At 40.7% G+C, this 21031-nt stretch overlaps 1 protein-coding gene across 1 annotated transcript in view; it reads left to right on the top strand.

Annotated features, from left to right (window-relative positions):
* LOC102371662 (glutamate receptor ionotropic, kainate 2) overlaps positions 1 to 21031 on the top strand; it is a 676963-nt gene that overhangs the window by 231584 nt on the left and 424348 nt on the right. The window contains exons 4-6 of the mRNA XM_006027905.1: positions 2991 to 3172; positions 10281 to 10334; positions 17681 to 17854. Of these exons, the coding sequence (XP_006027967.1) occupies positions 2991 to 3172; positions 10281 to 10334; positions 17681 to 17854 (410 nt within the window). The remainder of the gene's footprint in view (positions 1 to 2990; positions 3173 to 10280; positions 10335 to 17680; positions 17855 to 21031) is intronic.

Below are 21031 nucleotides of genomic sequence, written 5' to 3'. Positions count from 1 at the left end.
GTCATTTCCTAGGCAGTAGGTGTGCTGGACATTTTCCCTCCCTAGGTGCAGCATTTTGCATTTCTCCTTGTTAAATTGCATTGTATTGTTTTGTGCCCATATGTCCAACCTGTCCAGGTCTGCCTGTAGTTGTTCCCTGCCCTCTGGTGTGCCCACTTCTCCCCACAGTTTTGTATCATCTGCAAACTTGGACAGAGTACACTTCACTCCCTCGTCCAAGTCACTGATGAAGACATTAAAGAATATCGGTCCAAGGACTGAGCCCTGTGGGAGCCCACTACCCACGTCCATCCAGGTCGATACCGACCTATCTACCACCACTCTCTGGGTTCAACCCTCTAGCGAATTTGCCACCCACCGGACTGTGTAATCATCCAAGTCACAGCCTCTTAACTTGTTCACCAGTATGGGGTGAGATACCATATCGAAGGCCTTCCTGAGGTCTAAGTAGATGATGTCAACCCCTACTCCTACATCCAGGTGTTTTGTAACCTGGTCGTAAAAAGAGACTAGATTAGTCAGGCATGATCTACCTGCTACGAACCCGTGCTGGTTTCCCTTCAGCATAATTTTTCCTGCTGGGCTCTTGCATATATGAGCCTTAATAATCTTTTCAAAGACTTTGCCAAGGATGGAGGTGAGATTAACTGGCCTATAGTTGCCTGGATCCTCCTTCCTCCCCTTCTTGAAAATAGGGACCACATTGGCCCTTTTCCAGTCCTCCGGGACCTGGCCCATGCGTCATGAGTGTTCAAATACTCTTGCCAGTGGCTGTGCAATGACATCAGCCAGTGCCTTCAGTACCCTCAGATGGAGCTCATACGGGCCTGCCGACTTAAATGCATCCAGTTCTTCCAAGTGACTCTGCAATATCTCAGGGTCAATGCTTGGTACCCTGGTGTCCTGCTATTGTCTCTCTACAATCCCATTGTGAGACTTGTCTTGCCCCTTGTTTAGGAACACTCAGGCAAAGAACTCATTGAGGAGTTCAGCCTTGTCCCCACTGTCCGTCACCAATTGCTTTTGCCCGTTCAGTAGCGGTCCTATTCCACCCTGGGCCTTTCTTTTGTTCCCAATAATATCGGTCCTAGCTGTATCCCAAGTGTGTCCCTATAAGTAACTACATTTTTTTTTCTAACATGTGATGTCTGCAAAGCATGAGCAAATGGGTAGGGCTGTTTTCATGAAGATCACTCTGAGCATTAGATGGCAGAGCATAGATTGGTACTAAGGGATAATTAAATGATGTTAAGACATTTGAGTCTTGAAGTGCAGTTGTTTTCCACTCTGACTGAGCCCCTGTAAAACTATTAATACATCTACTTTTTAAACATGAATTTCAGTTTTAAGCACTAGGAGAGGAAAGGGAGAAATGACTTCTTGCCTGTAGCTTAGTGGCCAGGGCATGTGCCTAGGAAATGAGGGGGATATGAGTGCTAGGTATCAGTGGAGCTGAGGGCATTTGAATTAGCATCTCTTTTCCCCAGAAAAATGCTGTTCATGCTGGGCTGTGAGTTAGATGGAGCATGACTAGCACAGTGAATAGATTACAAGTTGGAAGAGAACCCTAGGCTCTGACTCCTACTTCTAAAGATATTATATCCATTGATTATTACATGCAAAATGAATAAACAGGGATGGGAGCAAGAAGCAGAACACAGGGCTCTGTCCCTTCCAAGAGAGGGTCCTTTTCTTTGGTCTACAGAATTATATTCCACCTTAGGTAGTCCATTTGCCCATGATTCTTGCATTACTTTTTGTCCAGTGATCCAACTTCAAAAGAAGGGATAAAGAATACCCTAGCCCGTAGCCTGGATGTTAGGACACTTCTAGAAACCTGAACTAACCATAGGCTACTGAACAAAAAGCAGATGGCTCCACTTTCTTGAGATGATTTGGATCCTAAGATAGTGGAAGAGAATCAAGTCAAATGCCTGAGGGGTGGGAGTTAACCCCCTCATTCTTAGATTTCTTACTAGCAGTCTGTAGGTAGCTCAGTACTTACGTTCTCTGTAGATACACTAGGCAGTTGTCTGAGAGAATGGGAAAGATAAGCACCTCCCCATGGCAAAACAGCATATCTGAGATGAGATGAATATTTTTGGGCAAGCAGTTATTTAAACATATAGGTTTAATAGATTCTTAGCCCTAAAGTACGTGCCATGATACAAGTTTGCACAAAAGAGCACATCTTTCTTGCTAACATTGAAATGAGCTGTTATTTTAGAGATGGTCTACTTTTACTCTGTCATTTTCAATAATGTTAAATAACGTGATGTTTAGTGTTGGTCACAGACCAATGGTCTGTAAACCGTGCGGGCACTGTCATACTAATATAAACCAAAAGATTTTTGAGGAATTTCCATGCATGTAATTCCACTGGAAAAACAAAGTAATCCAAAACGTTTTATAGAATATAAAAGAAGAATGAAACAGCAGGAGTCAAGTGTTTATTGAATAGGCCATTTTGGTGCCTTTGCTGCTGCTTAAATGTGTTTCCTTAATTGTATAATTAAAGAAGAGAAATTAACTCGGTTAGTAGTCTGATGTGGATTTTGTGAGAATGTTCCACAGTGCTGTAATGAACTGAAACTGTGTATATAAACCTGATAGATTAGTCATGAGAAGAGTAGTCTGATTACAAACTATTAGTCTGGGATGTTGCGTTAATTGAATTAGAATAATTATATATATACTTTAGAGTGGAAAGTCATAGCTCCATGATAATGCAAAAGGAAGATTTGTCTGCATCCCTGAAGGTAATCCTAACTCAGGCCTGCTTAGTGTCTATTAATATTAAAGAAGAAGAAAGAAGTATGACAAGAAAGCACTGGGAGTACATAAAAAGTGCATTTTTCCATATCCACACTGTAACATATATGCATGAGGAGAGAATGAAATTCAAATACTCTAATAAGATACTCTTTTTGCAAGATCACATTCTTGTTTTGATAATTTTCCTTTCCTCTATCCTTTGTATATTCTTTAAGGCCTTATTCGATTACAAGAGCTCATCAAGGCTCCATCGCGGTACAACCTGAGACTAAAAATCCGTCAGTTACCAGCTGACACAAAGGATGCAAAGCCTTTACTAAAGGAGATGAAAAGAGGCAAGGAGTTCCATGTAATCTTTGACTGCAGTCATGAGATGGCAGCAGGCATTTTAAAACAGGTAATCAACACCTCACTTCAGATGGCCTAATCTTCTTCATCCCTAATAAATAAAAGGAACACTCAGTCTTGATGAACTTTAACAGTCCAGGGATTGTGTGTCAGTTTTTCTGAGGACTTTATGGAAAATTGACTAAACCCCCTTGAGATACTTTGATATGAAACTTTCATGAAAGCAGCTTTCTTTTCATTTTTGTAGGAATTATATTCATCTCTGTATAAGGAGACAAATCTATTTTCCAACATACTTTTTTATCTAGGGAAACACATTTGGTATTATCTAATGATGAATGCACTATTGATTCTACAATCATGCATTGGCACTTGAACAGAAATTTGAAATATTTATTTGGTGTTATTTTGCAAATGAACAATTTTAACTATGATTTCTAATTTTACTGTATTTCATATATAACAAGATTTCCAATGACATGATTAAATAATAGAAGAGATACTGAGTTGACAAACCACCAGCGTACGTTTGTCAATTACGCATCACTTTTCCATACGAGATAAGCATACAAATATGTTCTACTAAGAAAATTGCTCATATTGTTAATTCCCCTTAAACATTTTCCTAGGGGCAAATTTTCTGTGCCTTCTAGCTATGAATGCAAAGGGCACTGAGCAGAGTCAAATTGCTTCATTTCCACTGTATCCATGTAGGAGAGGATGAGGGTGCATTAGTATCTCCTGACTGACTTCATTATTGTTCTGTATCTTCAGTGAATGAGGAATTAGTTACCTCAATGGTGCTTCTTCTCACACCTAATTTAACTGAGCTGCACTTGATGGTGAGACTTCACTATTAGAAGGAAAATGTGGTAATATTATTAGCTTGTTCATATTAATGAATTTGAAGTAATAATTGGGTTTGGAAAGATAATTGAAACAAAAAGGACAAAACATATATTACTAATATGCAATTTTAATAACAATATTAATGCACCTTTATTTTTACACCATTCATTTTAATAGACTGATTGCATTTTTCTGGACACCAGTACAAATTCTGTGTATTTAGGGTAGTTTTTCAATCATCAACTAAGAGCTCTCACATTTAAAGACACTATGATATTACTGGAACTAGGGAGCACCCACTGAAACTAGAAGGTGATGGGCTTAAAACTAACAAGAGTAAAGATTTATTTTATGCAACACATAGTTAATTTGTGGAATTCATTGCCACAGGAGGTGGGGGAGGCAGATATCATAGCTCTGCTCAAAAAGGGACTAAATAAATTCCTGGATGATAGATATATTACTGGCTATTGAACAGAATGGTTGGAGATGTTTCTTCTGGCATCTGTTAACCAATAATGCTGGGTGTCAGGGAGGATATTGAATAGGGGATCACTCTAGAGCGATCCAGTTCAATGATTTACATCTATAACATCCATTTCTGCCACTGTTGGAGATCAGAATGCTGGGCTCACCTTTGGAGAGCAGAATGCTAGACTACATGGACTATTGGTCTGACCCATTATGGCACTTCTTATGTTCTTAATGCATATTAACTCACCAGTGCTAATTATGTTCTCTCTGTCCCTCTCTCTCTCACAGACACAAAAATTCCTCTTTTTATCTTGAATTTATTCAAATACTTTTTGTGGTCACAATAATTTTACATTTTCTTCCACTATTGAAAAGAGCACATTTGTTCATATTCTCATCTATGTACAAGCCAGTCTTATATTAGCAGTCTCATAACAATCACTGAATGCATGTTTAATTATTCAAACACCTTAAAATGTAGGTGCAAAATATGTATTAATGGTGTTGACAGCCAATAACTTTAACAATAAATCCATCAAGCTGCATTATTTATAATGCACCTAATAGAACTTAGGTGAAAAGCAAACTGGGTTTTTCACAGTATCCAGCATCAGCAAAAACAAATATGTGCTAGAGGGAACAAAATGTTAAACATATCCAGGTTCCCCTTTCCACTCTTTCTCTCCCATGTTCCTGCCAAAAACTGTTCTTGCATTTACATAATAGGAGGTAAATATACTATTATTTCCTAATTGTTTTCCTAATTTATTAGAGAAGAAAATTAGAAGATTAATAATGTGTAAGATTCCCTAGATTAATATTCAAACTGTTTAGATATTTCAAATTTTAAATAGTTTAAGTAAACTATGTCAATCCATGAAAGAGTGAATCTGATAGGAAGGAGAAATAGGGACCTTTTTCATAAGAGCTTGTTTTCATCATTTCAAAATCTGCCTTTTTGAGTTTTCCATTTTGTTCACTCTTGATAATGAAGAAATAAGATAGGTGAAGCCATTCTCTTAATAAATTGTCATGCTTTAAACAGTTGAGTCTGACCTTGGTACTTTAGCTGAAAGTGAGCCTGTGCTTTGAAAACTGTCTGTAATAATGTAATTTTGGGTCTGGATGTTTGTTATGTCTCAGCGTATGAATACCTAATGCAGTTAAGTCCATTACAAAAGAGAGAGAAATTTTTCAAAAGAAAAACTTGCCAAGTATCAGTCAAGTAAAATCAGCTTGGACTGTGACAATAAAGTTTGGTTCTCAGACTCACTTCTGCAGGAATTCAGTAGGAGCATCACTTCTCTATTCCTTTCTACCACTCTTCTGTGCATTGTCCAAAGCACTCAAATGCTGCTTTCCTGTATGAGCAGGGAGTTCTGTTCTATTAAGCAGCAACCCCAGTAGCTGCTGGAGCCAGGATAATACGGAGAGTGTGCTTCTTTGAATAAGTCCTCACTGGGAAAGGAAGAAAGGGAAATCCTCACTTCAAGGATTGTGCAAGGGGCTCTGGGAGCAGTTTAGAATTTCTATTGACTCTGCCTGCATTTGGGCAGGGTAGCACCTGCTAAATGTTTGCTTCATTCCTGATGCACAATCAGTCTTGGGCAGGAAGGAAGCAGCTTTGAAGCCTAAGTCTTTTGGCAACAGAGGCAAAACTATATAGATAAATTGAACATAGACCAAAAATTGTTTTTGGTGGGAGTTGAGGGAGTGACTTGCATTGCATAATGGGGTCAACATTCTGAGGCATCTTGAATTTACCAAGAAGCCAAGGAAAGAGAAGAGGATTGATTTGGACAGAGAATTGCTTGGAAGGATCAAGAGTTAAGCTGTGGGTGTAGAGATGAGAGAAATACGGGGATCAGAAGATGAACTAGTTGATTGGGCTAGGGAATGAGTGTGATGGGCAGTGTCAATACAGGCAGTTAGTTAGATTTTAAAAAATGATTTCAGAAGCATTAGGAAAGAGATCAGTATATGCAGAAAGAGTATGACAAGGAAGACAGACTATGGAAATGGTGTCAAGAAAGCTGAGGAAAGCAAACCAGAAAGCCAATAGAAATTGTGTAGCATCAGAGAGGTAAGTGAAGAGAAATCTGAGTGAGAGTTTGTAGAAGGTGGAAGCAGAATAAAATTCACTTATCAGGTAAAAATTCTGGAAGATAGAAAATTAGGAAGAGAGAGCTCTATTATTATCCCATTTGCCTGCAATGTGGAAGACTGGGCACTAAGTGATGCTTAAATGATGTTAAGACATTTAAATCTTGAAGTGTAATCCTTTTCCATCCCTGTTTGATCATTCTCCTTGGTGATTTCAATGCCAGAGTTGGATGGGACCTGGAACTCTGGAGTGGCACCATTGAAAAGGAAGGACTAGGGAAAGCCAATTCCAATGGCATCCTTCTCCTAAGCGAATGTGTGGATAATGTTTTTGTCATCCCAACCACCATCTTCAGACAGAGGCAAATACAAGGCCACTTGGAGGCACCATCACTTTAAGTACTGCTACCTCCTGAACTATGTTATTGCTAGACCCTGTGACTGAATATCCATATCATGAGAGTCATGTGAGGAACCTATAATTGCTAGACAGATCACTGTCTTGTGAGATCTGTTATGAACATCTGCCTTGCTCCATAACACCAAAAACAGTGAAAAGCAATGTGAAGGACTCTCAATACCAAACCTCTTCAAGACCATAAGGTCTGCAAGGAATGCCAACAGTACCCTCCATGAAAAGCTGTCTGCCCTGCACCCAAATGAAGACAACATTGGGGAACCCTGGAAGGGGTTTAAAATTGCTGTCCATCTCGCCTGTGCTAAATCCATTGACTGTACCACCTATCAACAAAAAGACTGGGTCAATGAAAGTGACTCTGAGATGCAAGCCCCCTTTGAGCAGAAGACAAGAGCTCACCTCATCTCAGCAGAAGGAAACATATCAGCTTCTCAAAGCTGAAGTTCAAAGGAGGATCTGGGACATCAACAATCAGTGGTGACAAGATAAAGCCAAGGAAACCCAGATCTATGCTGACAAACATGATGTGTAGTTTTTTACAGAAAACAAAAAACATTTACAGCCCAACTTCCCATCATCCTATTTCCTTGCAATTTGTAGGATGGCTCAGTACTCCTCAAAGACAATGAAGCTACACAAGCTAAATGGAAGAAGCACGTGAGTTGATTGTGATAGATTCCACCACTGAGTCCATCTCCCAACACCCTGAAAGGGGCTCACTTGCCAACCCTCCTACCCTAGAAGAAATCTGGCGTGCCATCCAGGAAACCAAGAACAACAAGGTTACTGGACCAGATGGCATACCTACTGAAATCTACAAGGCCTGTGACAAGGAACTGGAACTGAGACTTCATGAATTTATTCTGTGAATGTGGATCAACAAAGAGATTCCTGGGAACTGCCAACATCATGACCATCTTCAAGAAAGGAGATAAGTTTTATATGGGAAAACTATTGAGGTATCACCCTCCTTTTCATAGCAGGGAAAATCCTCTCCCACATTCTCCTAAGTAGTCTTCTCCCATGTGTTGAGGAAGCCCTGCCAGAATCTCATTGTGGTTTCAGACCATTCTTTGCGGCAACTGACATGACCTTTGTTGCCCACCAGGTCCAAGAAAAGTGCCAGGAACAGTATCAGAGCCTGTATATGGCCTTCATTGATCTTACTAAGGCCTTTGCTTCCATCAGTCACAAAGTCTTGTGGAAAGTACTGGCTAGATTTGGATGTCCTTGAAAAGTACATCAAGGTACTGAGGCTTCAACATCAAATGGCTGTGACTGTTCTGTGTAGTAGATTGGAGACAGATCCATTAGTCATCTGAACTGGGGTCACAAGCAAAGGTGCCTCATTGCCCCAACTCTGATCACCATTTATTTGACAGTCCTCCTGGTTTTCATTAAGAACCTCTTTCCTTTTGGAATTAACATTGAATACTGAATGGATGGAGGGCTGTTCAATCTGGGATGTTTTTTCTCAAAGACCAAAGTACACAAAATAATCATCCTAGACCTTCAATAGGTCGTCAAGTGTACCATCCTTGCACACCCTGAAAAAAACCTCCAGATGATACTCAATCTATTCAGAGAAGCCTGTCAAAATGTGGGCCTGTCTCACATAATCAAGAAGACTTAAGTGCTCTATCAGCCTGCCCCAGGCCATGAATGTGACCACCCCCCACCCCCACTTACTCAAATTACCCTCTTTCCCAGGTAGTTGAGCACTTCCCCTACTTCAGTAGCCACTTCTTTCAAAGAGTGAACATTGATGAGGAGATCCAGCACAGGATCTGGTGCTCAAGTGTTTCCTCTGGGAAATGGCTTTGGTGTGTCTTTTTATTCATCACAATCTGTGGAAAGACACGAAGATCCAGATCTACAATGCAGCCCTCATCCCCACTCTCCTCTATGATGTGAAACATGGGTGACCTACTGTCATCATCTTCAAGAGCCTAGAGATATATCACATACAATGCCTCCCGAAAATCCTCCACATCAAATGGGAAGATGGCTGCACAAACATCAGCATCCTTGTTGAAGCCAATGTTATTAGCATAGAGTCAGTGATCCTTGAGAACTGACTCCATTGGACTAGACATTGTGTGCAGATGCCTGATTCTCAATTCCCAAAACAAATGCTCTACTCCCATCTTAACCGTGACTTGAGATCTCATGATGGCCAGGATAAATGCTACAAGGATGCATTGAAAACATACCTCAAGAAAATAGATGCCAGCATCGAGAGTTGATGGGAACTGGCTGCCCACCAATTCCAGTGGCACTACATCCTTAACAAAGAGGCAGCCCATTTCTAGGTAAAGCATCTTGCCCTTGAATCAGAGAAGAGAAAGCAGAGAAAGGAGAGGAATCCCAGCCTGCAGCCTGTTCTCCCCCACAGAAAGACCTGCAACTTCTGTGGATGGATCTGTGGCCTAAGGAATGGGATCTGAAGTTACCTCCTCTATGACTATATTGTGCAGCATGAAAAAGTAGCTAGTAACTTATTTTAATTACTGAAAAGACTGGATGTAAATCTTGATAAACAAAGAGAGCTGCTCTACAGATCAAGAAGGTGCCTTTTTTGCACAGTTGTTTTTTAGATTGGAACTGTCCTTTTAAGGTCGTATAATAATGAATTAGAATAATTAGAGATTCCCAGACTACTGATTTAAAACTGTATTTTAGAACATTTGACCCTATTCTGCCAAAAAAAGTATGATACATTTAAAATGCAGAATTGAGTTACAATGATACAATGCCGTATGATTAGGAAGACAGGGAAATGTACTTGCTAGGTGTCTGTTCTTTTTGAGTAATGATGACAATATTTGCTGTGCTCTATTAATGCTACAGAAGTGTGGTTAAAGTGCCCAAACTAGTCCTACCAGTTTCCTTATGTTGGTTTGCCAACACTTTTTAAATTGAGTAGTATAGTTCATCAAAGTAGAATTGTGTTTAGTTTTTTTTTAGTGGAGACATAAAAACAATAAATGAAAATATTCTCCGTTCAGTTTTTGTGTGGCAACTTAATATACCCATTAATATGTAAAAGTATGAGCCTCTTTCACTTCTACTGCTCCAAACATTTTAATAATATTCTTTCTGCCAGAAGATCTGCTTCATAAATTCCTTTAATAGTCAGTAATCTGGTCTAACTGCTAAGGAATGATTTGCTTGACCTAATTTTAGTGCAATTCCAACCTATAGTCTGATTGATCCCTGTAGTGTTCTACTACTGCTTTTCTTTTGCCATATATGTGTGATAAAAGTGTGTTATGTGACCTCAGTAATATTAATATTTTGTTTATTTTTTCAGGCTTTAGCTATGGGAATGATGACAGAATACTATCATTATATCTTTACCACACTGGTAAGTAGCTTATAAAAACATTCTAAAGACATAAAACAAAGGCCTTAGCTTTCTTAATTACATTACTTGACAATGTTGAAGAGCTCTCTTGGGATGTTGGTATGAAAATGGGATATTTTCTCCATCAAGTTTTGTTACATTTCAAAGAAAACTCATGAGGATGGTTTAATTAATGTTCAGCATTATATCCTGGAAACTGATAGACCTGAGAACTTCTTATTTTAATACCATTGCTGTTTCTAACTGTGTAAGAAGAGCTGACAGTATAATTAATAATGAATAATTTACTCCACAAATAATTAATATTTTTCTCATGTGTTCATTTACAGATTATAAAATTCTGAAATAGATTCATGGTTCTAAGTTACCTGCTTATTTTTTAGCAAAAAAACCCCAAAAAATGGTTTGAAGATCATTCCCGAATAATTTGCTGTGAATATTTGAAACTCATAATGTAAAATGATCTATGGGATGGTAATTATATATGTCATATAACATTGTGTCTTTCCTTTTATGTAAGCCATCAGCTCTGTAGGAATGAAAAACTTCAGAATTTTATATACAATACAAACATCTGTCTATTTATAGCATCTAACAAAGTGGGTTGTTGCCTATGATAGCTAATGCCCCTTAAAGCCAGCTATTCTCAGAGGCCCCATCTACACGTTACAGGTATTGCACAATTAGCTGGTTAATTATGCAGTTAACTGAAAGCAGCTACCTGTGCAAAGTACCTATCATGCTATAAAGGCCTAGGTACAGACATTCATAAAAACCTGCGGTGGAATTGATCTAAGTTGCATGGTTTTCTGTAAGTGGCATAGTTTTGACTGGTAGTGAACAGAAAACACATTCACCCTTTGGCGGGGGGAGGAGGGAAGCAAATTTAAGACGTGGTTCCACTATTTTTAAACCAGTCCATGTGCTGAATTTCTGTTCTGTTATGGGTATAGACTGGTTTTGAATGCCAAACTTCTGTTCTGTTACAGGTACAGACCAATTTCCAATCATTCTACCTGTAAAAGTATAATGTCTGTACCTGGCCAAAAAGGTTCGACCAGGTGGAAAAATAGACCTTTAAAACATGTACTAGCTTTACAGCTAGCTGGTGTCCAGCTTTAACTTGGATGTGTAACAGGGGCTCCCATGGCTGCTGGGAGTAGTATCAGTCATGCCTGGCTGAGGCTGGGAGTCCCACTCAGCTCTGGCAACAGCCAACTCTAGTTCCAGGAGTGCCACAGGGTGGCTGGGACCCATAGTCCTGGAGCCGCATATACTGGGCCCTAGCAGTTCACCTTCTGGTTCTGGGATGCAGCTGGGTCCCAGCAACCATGGGCCATGCCTGCCATTTCCAAGCCCCAGGAGTACTACAGACATGCCTGGGGCTTTAAGACCATGGCAGCTGTGATCTTCCCAGACCTTAAGACCATGGCAGCTGTGATCTTCCCAGACCCAGGGGTTTCACACAAACCTAGGGCTGGGAGACCAAAACAGCAATGATCTCCCAGGCCCAGGGGTGCATGGGGTGCCCTCACAGATGGAAACTCCTTACCTGAGGGTGCTCCCATCCATGGGAGTTTGCTTCTTGTCAGTGCAGGTGAGGGATGGAGGGCAGGATTGGGCTTGTCCTGCACCAGCAATAAGGCATAGTGGGATCTAATGCATGATCCACACGTGCATGGCAGGAGGCATGATTGTGAGATAGTTTCATAGTTTTACGGTCGGAAGGGACCTAATAGATCTTCTAGCCCGACCCCCCGCCAGGGCGGGAGAACAACAAAAAACCCTAAAAACAAAAACGGGACTCAAATGAGTCCAGCCAGGTAAGTATCCAGCCTCTTCTTAAAGATCCCCAGGGTAGGGGCCAGCACCACCTCCCTTGGAAGTTGGTTCCAGCTCCTAGCCGCCCTAACTGTGAAGTAGTTTTTTCGGATGTCCAATCTGTACCTCCTCTCCATCAACTTGTGCCCATTACTCCTTGTTATGCCAGCGGGGGCTAGGGGAAACAGCGTCTCCTCCAAACCCTTCTGGTTCCCCCTAGTGAGTTTATAGACGGTCACCAGGTCCCCCCTCAGCCTTCTCTTGTGGAGGCTGAATAGGTTCAAGTCCCGCAGTCTCTCACTGTAGGGTCTGCCCTGTTGTCCCCGGATCATGCGGGTGGCCCTCCTCTGGACCCTCTCCATGTTGTCCACATCCCTCCTGAAATGGGGCGCACAGAACTGGACACAATACTCCAGCTGCGGCCTGACCAGCGTCGCATAGAGGGGGAGGATCACCTCCTTGGCTCTACTCGAGATGCACCTGTGGATGCACGACAAGGTCCGGTTAGCCCTGCCAACCATGACCTCGCATTGTCGGCCCATGTTCATCTTGGAGTCAATAATGACACCAAGATCCCTTTCCGCCTCCGTGCTCTCAAGTAGGGAGCTCCCCATCTTATAAGTGTGCTGCTGGTTCCTACTACCCAAGTGCAGCACCCTGCACTTGTCCGTATTGAAACGCATCCTGTTCCTGTCTGCCCACCCCTGTAACCTATCCAGATCCTTCTGCAATCTCTCTCTCCCTGCTAGCGTGCTCACCTCCCCCCAAATTTTGGTGTCATCAGCGAATTTAAACAGGTTGCTCTCCACCCCAACATCAAGATCGCTGATGAAGACATTGAACAGCGCAGGGCCCAGGACCGAGCCCTGAGGGACTCCACTACCCACCTCCCCCCAAGTCGAATATGATCCATCCACCACCACCCTCTGAGTGCGACCCTTCAGCCAATCTGCAATCCATCTGACCGTGTAGGCATCTATGCCACAGTCGCCTAGTTTACTAATTAGGATGGGGTGAGAGACGGTGTCAAAGGCCTTGCTGAAGTCCAGAAAGACTACATCCACCGCGACACCTGCATCCATGGCCTTTGTGACCTGATCATAAAAGGCAATCAGGTTGGTCTGACATGATCTCCCCCTAATAAATCCATGCTGATTGCCCCTGAGCATCATCTCGGATGCCGGCCCATCACAAATGTGCTCCTTGATGATCTTCTCAAAGAGCTTCCCCAGGATTGAGGTAAGACTGACGGGCCTATAATTGCCCGGGTCCTCCCTTTTCCCTTTTTTGAAGATGGGGACCACATTAGCTACCTTCCAATCGTCTGGCACCTGGCCCAAGCACCACGATCGCTCGTAGAGCCGTGCCAGGGGCCCTGCAATAACCCCAGCCAGCTCCCTCAGCACCCTGGGGTGGAGAGCATCCGGACCCGCTGACTTGAACGCGTCCAGCCCCTCCAGAAGCTCTCTAACCCGGTCCTCCCCAACCTGAGGTCTGAAGGCGATCCCCTCGCGTCCGGCTTCTATCACAGCAGGGAAGTCCCGGTCCCTGCACAAGAAAACGGAGGTGAAGAATTGGTTAAAGAGGTCCGCTTTATCCTCTGACGCAACCACCAGATTGCCCCGCATATCCTGCAGGGGCCCCACATTACCCGGCGCCTTCTTCATCCTCCCAATATATTTGAAAAAGGACTTTTTGTTATCCTTAATCCTGGACGCTAATCCGAGCTCTATCTCCGCCTTGGCCTTCCTAACAGCCCGCCTGCAGGCCCGAGCAGAGGAGGTATACTCCTCTTTGGAGATTACACCCCCCTTCCACCGGGCGTACGCCACCCTTTTGGCAAGCAGGCATTCCCGGACACCCTTGGTGAGCCAGGGGGGCTTTTGGACACTCCTGCCCGCCTTGCTTCTTGTCGGGATGGACACCCCTTGGGCCCCGAGTATCGTTTCCTTAAGGAACGACCACTCCTCTTGGACGCTGAGTTCCTCTGCCCTCAAGGACCCCAGTTCCTCTCCCACTAATCTCCTCATCTCACTGAAGTTGGCCCTCCTGAAGTCTAGGGCTACCACCTTGCTGCGGGCCCTTGACACGCTACGCTGGATGGTGAATTCCAGCACGCGATGATCACTATTGCCCAGGTGGTCAAGAACCTGGAGGCCTCTTACCAGGTCGTCGCCTGCGGCCAGGACCAGGTCCAGCAGGGCATCGCCTCTGGTGGGACTGTGCACCTCCTGAATCAAGTGGAGGTCCTGCAACTCGGCCAAGAACCTCCTGGAGCGGTCCGTCCCGGCTGACTGCTCCTCCCAGCAGATGTCCGGGTAATTAAAATCGCCCATGACAACTACATCCCTTGCTTTTAGTGTCTCCGCAAGCTGGCCTGAAAATTCCCTGTCCAGCTCCTCCTCTTGATTGGGGGGTCTGTAATAGACCCCCACCGTCAAATCCCTCTCGCCTTGCCCCCCCTGGATCTTGACCCAGAGCACTTCAGCTTGCCCTTCCCCTGACCCCATTCTGCTGGCAGAGGATGTGTAGTGCTCCTTGACATAGAGTGCCACCCCCCCCCCTTTTCTGCCTTCTCTATCCCGCCTGTACAGCCTATAGCCCCTAATGTTAACTGCACTAGATCCTGTTGCACCTTTACCTGCATATGCAGAGGGGCCTTAAGTTGCCACGCTGCCCTATTTCTGTCTGCCTTCAGACTAACATCGCTAACCAGCTCTAAACATCAGTTTGATGAATATGGGAACACTCATTGTTCATTATGTTAGTACATTTAAAAAACGGACATACTTTAAACTTAACTATGCTTTCAAATGTGATCGAATATTCACAGTGAACTCTTTAATCAGCTCTACATTTCCATGTCTTTCTAGTTATATGTGAGGGTCTTACTAGTGAGGAAGTTAGAAATTATTTTTCAAGTCTCACTCTGAGAAATACATATCAAAAAACTTTTATCTTGCTCTCATTAGATCAAAATGGATACATTGAGGCTGTGATTTAGCTAGGCTGTTTGGATATTTGTCATTTTTTGAATATCTGAGTAGATTCACTTTAGTGGAACTACTTGTGTGCTTAAAATGACATATGTGCTTAAGTACCTTGCTGAAATGAGGCCTTTATGCTACAATGAACAATTCATCCCAGCCTTAGAATAGAGGTTAATAAGACACTAGGAACAGCTGCATTATCACAGCCTGAGTATTGAATGGTTAGCAAAATAACTCTTAATTCTGAATGTCTTTAGATAGGTAAAAACCTAATGTCCTATTTAGAGTCCCTCTTCTTTTGGAAATGTAAATGGTACTGCTTTTGTGGACATCAAAGATGTTAGGAATGTATGTACTAAAAGTCCCCTATTCAGTCTCTCTAACATAACAGCTGATTCCAGAGGTCTCCATTCTGTTTTTATATTTTCATTTGGTTTACTGGTAAGAATCACTGCTTTGAGTAATTTACCTTCCCACAATATTTGTTTACACTACATCTATATCTATGTAAGAGTTGATACTACATCTTAAAAATCAGGATTTTGCTGTAATTCAGTATTTCCATTTGCTGATTTGAACACTTGATTTGTACAGAAGAGTCAGAGATCAGATGTGACTTAGACAGGAAGAACAATAATTTGGTACCCACCACCAGACGATAGATTTTGATGCTGCAATACAGCATCTGTAGCTTGCATCTAAGTTTAAAATATTTAGATTTATTAGTAGGAATATGCCTAACACAGTAAAAATCCTGTCAAATAAAATTTGCAGTCACTGGGTAGAGCAGTCTCTGGAACCACATTCCTCAATGATTCAGGGTTCTAATGCACTAGGTTATTAATACACTGAGCTGTTGTGTATATTTGTTACACTTTTGTGTAAACATGGATGTGTTTAGATTAAACAATTAGTGATGAAACATCATTCATCTATCTATCTATCTATTATGTTTATGGAGGTGTTTGAATACATTGAAATTTAACAGGAAAGAAATTCTGAAAGAATGTAGCTACAGTTTCTCATTTCTTTTGATTATTTTTCCAGTGCTAGACTGTATGGTGTCTTTGAAATAAGGACACAAATATGGATTTTTGTAAATAGATGTTGTACAGCAAACAAGTTCAGAACATCTTAGACTCTATAAGGCAAATAGTGCCATAATTCCTAACTAGAATAGAGACAGTTATGTGGTTTGAGATTATTTTTAAGTTCTAGTATGAACAATAAGCAATTCATACACTGTTTTCTTAGAGTGTGGCTATTTCTTAGCTTTCCCTCCAATAAGTAAATAAATGTTTTCAGCAATATTAGCCTTCTCGCTTCACAGAAACCTAGAATATGTTAAACTGGCGTTTAAAAAATGTAAGGTGCTGAAAGATGCTAAAAGACAAGTAGTGTCATTTTACAACATATAATGAGGCTATATTTAACAAAATAAATCATGTAGTATATGTAGGGCAGACAATGCATTACTAAATCATAAAAAAGATGGTTTTGTTGTAAAAGTACTATTACTGTATTGTACTAAAGCTTTTCATGCTTGTTGAAGGTGTGCCTAATGAGTCATCAAAGAAACATCCTTTTTTCATAAAATTCCTTTTACATGTTTTCATATTTAAGCCCTGATGGTGCATTAGGATGCCTTAATGTAGAGCTCTGGACATAATATTTTACCTGCAGGCTATTCTGAAGTTCAAATTGAAAAATTGAGACCATAATATTGAAATAGGTTAATCTTAAATTTCTTACTTTTTTTTTTTTTTAAAGAAAACTTAAAACTAATGCAATAACCCAGCATCAACACCCCCCCCCCCCCAAAGGACTCATTCCCTAACAGCGCTTATAATTTTTTAAGTCTAAATATATCTTGGTTATAAATATTATCATAGTTAAATAAATTCCATAAATGAACTGGTATCAGAATATGTGAAAAAAATACAGTCTATGCACTTCTGTGCCATTCAGTTGAAAATGCTTAACCTTCATAATGAACTTTTAAATTTGTTCCCTTTTTATGAGCAAAGAGAGTAATTGTCTACAAGTTATTCTGTATCTCAATAATGTGAAAAATGTTACAGGTGCTAGAGCAAGATAAAAGTTGGACATGTGGGTAATACTTAACCACAAAAAATAGTTTGAGGAGAATGCAGAGAATCTGTCATTTTCTTTAATTTTGTCATTTTTAAATCCGTATCTAGCAACCATAAAAAGTGATCATTAAATTAGGAAATAATTTAAAAATGTGATTAAACTTTGTAGAATATTTGTAACCGATATCATAGGCAATACAGTTCAGCATTGGACTTAACTTTCGCTTTTTTAATGGCTATGGAATATGTTCTTCTCTTAGTATGTTATAAGTAACTCCCATGTGGAGGAAAATAGGAAATAGAACCCTAAACTATAAATGGAACATATAGTACAATGTGCATGTATGCTGATATGGATGTTTTAGCATTAGTATCTGGAGAGATGGTTAAACAATTGAATTAAGCATTGTCATAGCATTTATCTAAGGAATATGTCTTTCAGGATCTTTTTGCTCTTGATGTGGAACCATACCGGTATAGTGGCGTTAACATGACTGGATTCAGAATCTTAAACACAGAAAATAGCCAGGTGGCCTCCATCATTGAAAAATGGTCAATGGAAAGACTACAAGCACCTCCAAAACCCGATTCAGGTTTGCTGGATGGATTTATGACGGTATGAATACCAATTTAAGATTAGTTTGTGTCTGCATTTTTAATCACAAAACCTTACCTGTCGTCCTGTTGTTCAGTAGTTCTAAGGATATAGAAGAAAAATAAATGTTATTTACCTGTAAATAGTTGCGTTAATAATGTATAGATTTAAACCATAGTTGAGTCTCAGATAGTCCTACTATCTTTATCTCAAACAATAACATTTATATTTACTTGCTTGCATGCAGATATCTAAAAAGGAAGTACCCTTTTTGTGTATCTTGGCCTGTATTTTTTACTTTAATTTAATTTAAGGGGGAATAATTTAGCAAGATATTGGAAGAAGTAATAGAAATAAAAGGCTGGATGGGGCATCTAGTCCAAAAATCTGTTCTGAGGGAAGTCTGTTTAGAGAAAGTCTGAGAAATATTCATCTGGTCTGTTTCTAAAACCTCACTGTGAGCATTGTACAACCTCCTTAAGAAATCTATTTAATTACTTAACTATCCCTAGATTAGAAATTAGAAATGATGCCCTTAAGTCTTTACTTCACATTAAGCCAACTTCTTGTTGTATCTTAAGGATGGACATGGGATAAGAACTGATCACTCTCTTTTTCATAACAATAGTTCACAGCTTTGATACCAGTCTTCCCTTTTTTACAATTAACATAGCTGTATTCAACTTTCCTCAAAGGTTATGTTTTCTAAACCAATCACTATTTTTGTTGTAGACTCTTCTAGTTGGTCTATCACTTTCTTAAGATGGCATACCCAAAACTAGACAAAACACTTCAGGACAAACCTCCCCCATACTGAATAACTATGAGTATATTGAATGAAACTGTTGTTAAAACATCCCAGAATGGCATTTGCTTTTTTTCAATACAACTGCTAACCCGTATTCAATTGTGCTTCTCTATAACCATCCCCTCCTTTTTTTGCAGTGCTGCTGCATAGCAATTTGTTCCCCATTTGGTATTTATGTATTTGATTTCCTTTTCTCCTTCTCATTAATTAACTCTGCACTTGTGTTTATTGAACTTATAGATCTCAGATGGTTTCTCCAATTTATCAAGATCATTTTGAATTCTAATATTGTTCTCTAACGGGCTTTCAGCCTTCCCAGGCTGATTCATGTGCAAATTTTTAAAACATACTCTTTATTCCATCATCCAAATCATTAAGCCAAACATTCCCTAGAACAAGACTAAGAACAGATCCCTATGGGATCTCATTGCATATGTCATCCTAGGTTGACTGAACTATTGACAATTACTCTTTGAATATGATAATTCCTCCAAACCACATTTCCTTAGTTTTATATCTGAATGTTAGATGATCTTGTGTCAAAAGTCTCACTAAAGTCAAGATATATCACATCTACAGTCCCCTCTATCTCTCATCTCAACCTCCTATCTACAAGGCCAATTACAAATAGACTGTTTAATAATTTGTTCTAACATTTTTATGAGGTATTAAAATTAGGCGGACTGGTCTACAATTAGTGGGGTCTTCTTTTCTCTACCACCTTTTTTTTAAAAGCCTAGGTATATATTTTTTTCTTTTCTAGTCCTTCAGTGAAGAACGTAATTATCCCTTTACAAGTTTTCATAGATAACTGCTAATGGTTTAGAGGTGGTTTAGCTAGTACCTTCCATATTTGAATGTCAATTTTCATCAGGTTCTACTGACCTGAATACATAAAACGTGTAAAAACAACTTTTTCCCCTTGCTTTGTTCTGTATTGCACCCCCTTTCTTGTTTTTATTTTTTTTTATTTGGTTGTAAGTACCGTTTTTTTGGAAAGACTGAATTAAAAAGCCATTGGACCCTGAAGCCTCCTCTGCCATTTAATTTGCTCTCCCTTCTCATGGATCTATACTTTCTTTACATTTCTTTTAACTTTGAAAGTATTCATAGAACCATTTCCTTTTGCCTTGCACGTCCCTTGTGTGTTATAACTTGTTTTGTGCTTTGATCTTTCTGATTTTGACGCTGCATGTATATGCTATTCTTCCAGATTTATCCTCAGGATTTTATCCTTTTCTCTACTTTTGTATCATAACTTTTTGATTTTTCAGGTCATTAAAGAGCTCTTGATGTAGCTATATTAATCTCTTTCTGTATGTCTTGACCTTTCCTCTGCACTGGGATAATTTGCTCATGTGCCTATTAATACTGTCTGTTTTAGAAACTGTCAATTCTCTTGGATTCCCTTTTTCTTTAAAATTCCTTCCTATAAGACATAATCTATCAATTCCCTGACTTTGGGGAAGTCCATTTTTGAAGTCTATAAACATTATTTTGCTGATTTCACTCCATTCCTCATAATCGAGGACTCTGACCCATGAGCAGTTTTAGTTTCATGATCATTTTCATCCTAATTATGTTCCACCTTTAGATTCTCAATCAGCTGTTTCCTATCCTGAATTAAATCTAAATTGATTTCATAGATTTCATAGACATCAGGGCTGGAAGGGACCTCGGAAGATCATCGAGTCCAGCCCCCCGCCCAAAGGGCAGGAAGTCAGCTGGGGTCATAGGATCCCAGCAAGAGAAGCATCCAGTTTCATCTTGAAGGTGTTCAATGAAGGCGCTTGAACCACCTCCGGTGGCAGGCTGTTCCAGACCTTGGGGGCTCGGACAGTAAAGAAATTCTTCCTTATGTCCAGCCTGAAACGATCTTGAAGTAGTTTGTGACCATTCGACCTCGTCATCCCTTGGGGTGCTCTGGTGAACAAACGTTCCCCCAGATGCTGGTGGTCACCCCTGATAAACTTGTAGGTGGCCATCAGATCACCCCTGAGCCTGCGCTTTTTCAGGCTAAAGAGCCCCAGGGCTCTCAGCCTGTCATCGTAGGGTCTGTTTCCCTGACCTCTGATCATGCGCGTGGCTCTTCTCTGGACTCTCTCAAGCTTCTCCACATCCTTTTTGAATTGTGGAGCCCAAAACTGGACACAGTACTCCAGCTGCGGCCTCACTAAGGCCGAGTACAAGGGGAGAATGACGTCCTGGGATTTGCTTGAGAAGCATCTATGGATGCAAACCAGAGTTTTGGTCGCTTTACTAGCTGCCGCATCGCATTGCAGGCTCATGTTCATCTTGTGGTCAAAGATGACCCCCAAGTCTCTTTCTTCCATAGTGCTAGCCAACATAGCACTGCTGAGCCTATAAGGATGCTGCGGGTTTTTCTTCCC

This window comes from Alligator sinensis, unplaced genomic scaffold, assembly GCF_000455745.1.
Source record: "Alligator sinensis unplaced genomic scaffold, ASM45574v1 scaffold394_1, whole genome shotgun sequence".
In the NCBI taxonomy this organism is placed as follows: domain Eukaryota; kingdom Metazoa; phylum Chordata; order Crocodylia; family Alligatoridae; genus Alligator; species Alligator sinensis.
The sequence above is the reverse complement of the archived record's forward strand: the minus strand, read 5'-3'. Positions and strand labels throughout refer to the sequence as shown.